General features: G+C 41.1%; 1 protein-coding gene across 2 annotated transcripts in view; it reads left to right on the top strand.

Moving 5' to 3' along the window:
- The window catches only part of zfh1 (Zn finger homeodomain 1), a 21,326-nt gene extending 15,242 nt beyond the window's left edge, over positions 1-6,084 (top strand). The window contains exons 1-7 of one of the 2 annotated variants that reach the window (XM_026812880.1): positions 333-506; positions 943-1,243; positions 1,885-2,240; positions 2,446-2,799; positions 2,964-3,293; positions 3,374-3,533; positions 3,833-6,084. In XM_026812880.1, the coding sequence (XP_026668681.1) occupies positions 348-506; positions 943-1,243; positions 1,885-2,240; positions 2,446-2,799; positions 2,964-3,293; positions 3,374-3,533; positions 3,833-4,026 (1,854 nt within the window). In that variant the 5' untranslated portion in view covers positions 333-347 and the 3' untranslated portion in view covers positions 4,027-6,084. Of the gene's footprint in view, positions 1-332; positions 507-942; positions 1,244-1,884; positions 2,241-2,445; positions 2,800-2,963; positions 3,294-3,373; positions 3,534-3,832 lie in introns of those variants that run through there. The other variant, XM_018023240.2, reaches the window with a different exon arrangement.
- Positions 6,085-7,921: the final 1,837 nt, after the last annotated feature.

Below are 7,921 nucleotides of genomic sequence, written 5' to 3'. Positions count from 1 at the left end.
TATTTTAGGAACTATTTTACAAATAATTGCAGTTGATATTTTTATAAGAGAATTCCTATTACTCATTGTGGAAGGATACGTTTGCGCAAGGCTATTATAAAATAGTTTGTTCTCGATGAAGTAGCAGCGAGCCTATTCTGAGTTTACTTTGAAATTCTAGCTTCTCTTTGTTGCTTTATGTAGTTCACGGCTACGAACGTGGCCGCGTCTGCTTAGAATAAAATAGATTTCGAGCTTTCCGCGCTCGATTCCCCTTGCGTAGAACAATAACACCTCTCACAGAACTTCCCATTTTTATTAATCGATTAATAGAATAAGTTTGAAAAAGCAGTTGGACGGAAAATGGAATGAGCGAACTTTTTCAGTCGTGCAAGGTGTGCAGCAAGACTTTTGCAAACGTCTACCGACTCCAGAGGCACATGATCAGCCACGATGAGAGTGCCGTGCTTCGTAAGTTTAAGTGTCCCCATTGCGAGAAAGCCTTCAAGTTTAAGCATCACCTCAAGGTACTACGAGTGCACCCTTATTTTTCATTTCTCATTCCGTAACGTCGTTATTTCCGTTCAATTTTGTTACCCTTACATGGTCTCTTGTCTTCACACAGCACTGCCTGATTCTTATGTTAATTTGTCCTGCAATCGAAGTGAATGAATTATTCCAACTAGAGTTTTCTTTAAATCGAAGAGGAGTGACATCGACATGTTAAATATTTCACTTTTAAACAAGTAATCGAGTTAAATAATAATAATAATAATAATAATAAATGGATCTGAAATCATTTTATAATGTCACTCGTCTTTAATGAACCGATAATATTAGAATGCACCGGAATCGGGTTATCGTCGAGAATTAATTTACATCACGTTTCGTTCATAGACGTTAGTCGTTATCGATCCCTCCCTGTCTTTAATTGGTATTTTTTATTTTGTTCTGCTCCTTTAGGAACACCTCCGCATTCATAGCGGTGAAAAGCCATTCCAATGCAATAACTGCGGCAAACGTTTCTCCCATTCGGGTTCGTATTCGAGTCACATGACCTCGAAGAAGTGCCTGATAGTGAACTTAAAGAAATCCAGGCACACGAACGTGAACAACGTGGACCGTGGCCCGAAAAAGGCGCAACAACCCCTGCCGCCGGGACGGCGCGAGGTCGATCTGCTCGCGGCGAATAATAACACTTTCCTCCCCATCCTGCCGAAGCTTTCACCCTCGGATTATCAGGAGATACAACGGGAAGGAGCGGGTAAGGATCGATGACGCCATTCTATCTCGCCGCAATCGTACCCCGGACAATCCGCTTTCAAAAACTCCGCGTGTAATCGAATATTAAACGGAACTAAGAATTCTTATTACGTTTAAATTTTATTTGAAAAATGATCGAACTTTTTAAATACGATTGAATATAAAATTAATACGTGTTATAATACACGAATCGAGGCAATAAAATATTGCAATAACTCGGAACTGTTACTTAAAATTGATGAGGACGATTCGCGAGGAACTTCTCTGAAAGCGAGAAGAACGTCCATCAATATTCAATGGGTCAATTTGCATAAAAGTAATACCGGGGGAAGAAAGATGAGGGAAAGAGAGTAGCAAGTTTCGGGGCTCCATATTTCTGCCGAAAGTTTGGCAAACTCTTTCGGGCGTAACGAACTATCGTACCGAGTTATACGCGAATTAATTCTCGCGTGTTTTACTACATAAAACACATTTTTTTAATTATCCTCGAACTACAAAAACGTTATTACGTAATTCGCATATACTTATTTATTTAATAATTGATACATTTTCAATATTTTCTTGACGAGCTTTGAAAACGAACGATGCAACGATAAATGTTTGGTTGTAGATGTATGGGAAAAGAAAACGATTGATTTTCAGGTATTTACGACATGCCGACTCTTTTGCCGTTGATGATGGGCTTCGGCAATTATTTCTTACGGACGTCCCTCGGCAAGGTCTTGAATCAGCTACATTCCAAGAGATTGGACGAGGTAGCCGACCAATTCGACTCGCATCGGGAGCTGATGAGCCCGTCGACGGCGGACTCTGAGGGCACGGAGGGCACCGAGGGTAAGGAATCGCCGGCGCCGAGCGATCCTCAGGGTCTCGACGCGGTTCGACGGATCCTCGAAACGGTGAACACCTCTGTAACGAAGCAACTGCTCGAGGCTAACGTACGGAAACTGTCCACGTCGCCGGCTACAATGAAACGGGAGTTCGAGGAAGATTATCAAGTAAGACGATCCCTAGTCACATAAAACATTCCCAAAATTAATGTCCCATCTGGATATGTTTCCAAAAATGGGCGAAGCTATTTTGATTCCGCTCGTTTTATTCATTATGATCCATCTGATCTTGAACCAGTTTAACTCTGGCTATTCAACTGACAAACTGACAGCGGATCAGATCCGTTAATAGCCACTGAACGAATCGGTGCAGGACCAAGACAGCGAGATGTCCAGCGAGATGACGCACTGCCCGGACTGGTCGACGACGGATCAATATGATTCGCAGAGCGAGGGCCTGGCCGCGAAGCTCGAGGATGTGAATCAGCCTCGCGCGAAATCGGGCTACAAGAGGAAGCCGGAGGACAGTTCGGAGGCGGACTCCGAGGACGAGGAGGACGGTACACAGACGCACAGCGAGAACGGTAGGCGAGTCAGGGCTAGATCGTTGATAGACGACGAGCAATTGGCCGTTCTCAAGGGTTACTACGCTATTAACCCTCGACCCAAGAAGGAGGAGATTCTTATGATCGCCAACTACATCAATTTCCCCACTCGCGTCGTACAGGTACACGCAACCACATAAAAACTAATGAAAACGTAGTCTATCAATAAGAATTAATACTTAAAACAAGACATCGTTCATTATTAAAACATTTATAAGAACTGATTAATCAGATTCATCGATATTTACGTGTACAATATTTTATACGTAATAATTTGAATACGCAGGTCTGGTTTCAAAATTCCCGAGCGAGGGACCGGCGAGAATCGAAAATACCAGCGTTGGTGCCGTTGGTTAATACCACCAGCCAGACGGCCATTGAGCAGCCATTGGATCTGTCGAAGAAGGAAGCGCTCACGGAGGCGCCGTGCAAAGATAACGGCGCTGTCTCTACGAAGCAGGTGTCATCGCCTCCCATTGAACCGAAGAACGATAATCCGCCGGTGCATAACCAGGAACCGGATGATCTCGAGGACTCGCCACTCGTCATTGACGAGGAGACCACAGATTCTGTGGAAACGAAGCGCTCGGCCTGGGCCGCGGTGGAAATTCCAGAGGTAATTATTACAGAAATGATACTCGTACAGCGGGTAATGAAACGGGGAATAAATAGAAGGGTGCGATTTTCTTTTCACAGAGTCAACCTCAGACGAACGTGAAAAACGAGAGCGAGAACGTTAGTCAACCAGAGGGTCCGCCAGCGGCGGAGATCGAGCAGGGTGTCTACTTCTGTGATCGGTGTGACAAAACATTCTCCAAGCACAGTTCCCTAGCAAGACACAAATACGAACATTCCGGTATGTATTTCGATGTCTATTCTTTTCTTAATAATGCTTAAGGCTGTATTGGCTACACAATCCCTGCCAAAAGTGACGAAATACCAGAGAATTAATTTTAGTATGCATTCATTTATGGGATATTCGTTCGGCTGTACAACATTTCACGATCTTCTTAATTTTTTTTTATACGTTTTTCTTTATACGAATTTCCATAAGAACGTGTGTCAAATGAAAAAATGATTAGAACGTTGAACTCAATGGTAAATGCTAGATAGATTCGTGATTACGATATCTAAAAGACCAATGATCTTCGATAGGGCAAAGGCCGTACAAATGCATGGAGTGCACAAGGGCGTTCAAGCACAAGCACCATCTGACCGAACACAAGCGACTGCACAGCGGCGAAAAGCCCTTCCAGTGCTCCAAGTGCCTCAAGCGCTTCTCTCACTCCGGCTCCTACAGCCAACACATGAATCATCGTTCCTCCTACTGCAAGCCATATAGAGAATAGAAGTATTCCTGCTAGTTAAAAAAAAAACAAAAACGAAGACGCTCTCTGGCTGGCTCAGTAAGTATGTACGGTCCTTCTTTCCTTCCACGGCACGGGACTCGGCATTTAAAAAAAAAAAGAAAGCTTACGAAATTGCTACGATATTACTCTCGTGTTCGGCGACGCGCGTAGAATTTATGTAGTAAACGAAACCTGGCGACGAGTCTTCCCGACGGGATCCATCGCACGCGTTTCCGTTCGAGCTTGCGTGAGACGCGGCGAACAATAATTAGAGCCTAAAGAATTAGATTTAGATGAGGGCGGGAACGCGCGCCATAAGTTAACGGTGCGATTTCTAAGAGGAAGGATGATGGGTGGAGACTTAGGGAAGACCGCGAAATGAGGCCCGATGAATCGCGACTCTGTTCGAGCAGCAAACAGTATCGTCCATGTGTCTCGTGAGTTTCTTCTCAAGTTCGTTCTCGCGCTAGAATAGCAGAAGGAGCAGAAACGAAGTAAGAAGTAAGTAAAAATAAATTTCGCGACGGCCTCGAGTCGGCGTTTCGAGCATTTCGACGAAAGAAACCAAACAATACGCAACGGTACCAAAAATGCATAATGCAATAATCTATTATATATTATATATAATATACATAATATTTTAGTATTTTTATTAACAAGATTATTATATATACCATGACAATAATAAGGAAACTAATTAACGTACAAATTTGTTAGCCACGTTCGCACGGGGCACGCGATAATATTCGTTCGCGGCGCGCAAAAACTGGCGAAGGGATATGGTGACGCGATTTCAAGTTTCATTTCGGAGTATTGGTCGCGCGTGTGCAATTCGATATTCTATGAACGGTGAACAATTTTATTAACATTTCCGAATGATTTGTTTAAACGGATGAAATACTCATATATAGGACAAGCGCACGTTCCTAAATCAAACGAATTTCAATCGTTTTATTTATTATTCTCGAGTAAGAAACGTGATGAGAATATTTAAAAGAGCACACGTGCAATTAGATGAGAACTAGAGCCAGGAGGTAGAGGGTTCGAGGACGGTGGCAACGCCGAACGGGGCGAAAATCCATTTGAATTTAAACCGCTGAAAACTGAGAGAGCTTAAAAACCGAAATTCCGAGTAACCGCTGAGAAACGGAGACTACAATTGTTTCTAGCCGCGTTCGGCCCTTGACTCGCGATCGACCGACTTTTCAACTTCGATCCCAGGGGTGGTTCGGCCGAGTTACAATTTTATTCTACGCAGCGTAGAGGTGTTTCTGGGCCTTATCTATCGGTGATCGATGCCATCACGAGTAACTTTCGATCGTTGTGTACTTACTTTGAATTCCGCATCGTCGGCATTCCCCGAATGATACTCGAGAGATTCACGATTTTAAATTATACCAGATCTCACGGTAGTAACTGTACATAAATTAGATTTTACCCCTTTTTTTGTACTATTTAAGTATTTTATACGTTTGTCTTCGTGTACGTCGAATAACTTTTTTTTCATTCAATCCATATAACATTCTCAGCTTCGATTCCTTCATCATATTTTACAGCAACTGATATAATCAGGATCGTCGCATCGCTTGAATCTCCGTGTATTATTTCTCATACGTCAAGGAAACGGATTTCGAAGCAAAATGAGTTCCGTGATCTCTAGGAATTACTTTTAACGAAAGCCTTAGACATTCCTTGAGAATCGACGCCGCAGTTCCCTTCCTTTTTATTTAGTTATCACACGAAGCATCACCATGGCCTCTCGTACTTTTTGTCGTGCTCACACTGTGTTCCGTCGCGTCGCGAGAAAACACAGACGGGACCGGTCGAGTTTACCGAGACAGGAAAATGGCATCGAGAACCTCGAAAAACAGAAATAAAGAAAGAAAAGAAAAGAAATGAAAAGAAAAGAAAAGAACAAGAAGTATGGGACGAGAAAACAAAATAAAAATAGGAGAACGATCCCTTCACCGAGATCCGGACCCCGATAACTCTAAGTATAATATTAAATGCTTCCAGTGCTGTACTATTAAAAACAGATAAACAAAAAAATTATTATTACGATTACGATTACAATTTTTATGATTTTATTCGTTCGGACGCGTAGATAAGCGGTATACATATATATATATTAATATATATATATATATAATCTACAGATCGATAATACTCGAGAATTGTATTTTATAACGGTTTATGCCTCTTTTTATTTACACGTACCATGAGTGACAAGTGATATATATATATATTATATTATATAAATATATATATTGTTATTGATAAAGAATTGATAAAGAAAGAATAGACGACAACTTATACGGGGGTACACGGCAGGAAGAGTGTAAAACGTTTAAAGTAATCGCGCCAACGTAAAATAAGAGGTAGACAGACAGAGAGAGAGAGAGAGAGAGAGAGAATGTAAGAGAGAGAGAGTCGTGTTCGGCCAATGCGGAAAGCCACACCGTTGCATTTCCTCCGCGTCTAGAAGCTCCGGTTATCCGCGACAGGCATCGTGTCCGTACTAACGAGAAAATGTGGACAAAATCCAGATATAATGCTTATAATACTCATTTATTATAGTGTTAATAGTTAAGAAATATATTTTTATATTATTATAATATTACGACACATTATATATATATATTATATATATAATATATATATATATATAAATATATATTATAGAAAGAGCGAGAGAGTGTGAGAGAGAGAGAGAAAGAGAAATATAAATAATTGATCGCCGCGGATCGAGTCCGCGACGAGAGATCTGTTCCTTGGCCGGTACAGATGTGACACGCGAGAATCTTCTATTTTTTATTTTCCAAACATTTTCTCGAGACTCGTCAACGTTCCTGTGCAATCGCTTTGTTATTTTCTTTTTCTCCGTTATTCCTCATTTATTGTACTTGTTTTTGTTTGTGGAAATCTTTTTCTTTACGTTTTTAATAATTCTTGTAATCGTTTAATATACTCATATAAGTTTAACGGTTGGCCGGCATTCCTTAAGCACCTTTATTTGCTTCTGTACGATGTCTCTGTTGAAAAACTCGATTCGGTTTTCTTCTTAGACTCTCGGTAAACGAAAGCCTCGATTCTGTACGTTCGAATACTTTTACGACCAACGGGTTTAGGACATCAGGAAGGATAAAGCAGGAAACTTACGAAGACAATATTACATACGTATAAGTGAACTAAATGAAGAATANCAACAAGTAAGATTAACTAATTAACGAAACGTGAATCTCGCAAGAGCACGAAACGAACTGGACGAAATACGACAAAGCGGGGAGAGAGAGATACGAGGAAAGGGAAACTTGTTAATAATTGTTGATGCAACGATTTAAATAAATAAATTAAAACAAAAAAAAAATGATAATAATGAGCACCGTACGATGCCTTCCGTGAACGACCGAGCTTGCCTAGTTACCGAGATATAACATAGAAAATTCAATGACGATGACGATGATTATTCGATCTCGTCGAAAGTAACGTCGTTATTCCCGCGATGTTTCTCGCATTCGTCGCGTCGATCGTTTCCCTCTAACAAACCGGACAATAAGTAAATAAACGTGGAGCTGTCGAACGAAACAGTCATATATACATATACACATATATATGAACATATACATATGTATATATATATATGAACAGCCAAGTCATTGTACAACTCTTTAATACTGACGTATAGTAATTAAATTAATATAACAGATTGTGATTTTGTCGTTTTGCATGACGAGAGGCACGCGGGTAATAATTAAAATAAAACGTTCGCTTTAATATGTACTCGACGAACACTGGTGGTTGCGCCATCGAGCTTTCCATGATTACGTTACATGAGCACCGGAGTCGTGCGTGCGTGCGTGCGTGCGTGCGTGCATGCCACAAGCTAGTATGTATG

Source organism: Ceratina calcarata, unplaced genomic scaffold (assembly GCF_001652005.2).
Source record: "Ceratina calcarata isolate Rehan_Ccalc_2016 unplaced genomic scaffold, ASM165200v1 scaffold298.2, whole genome shotgun sequence".
NCBI lineage: Eukaryota > Metazoa > Arthropoda > Insecta > Hymenoptera > Apidae > Ceratina > Ceratina calcarata.
Note: the sequence above shows the minus strand (reverse complement) of the source record. Positions and strands in the feature narration are given on the sequence as shown.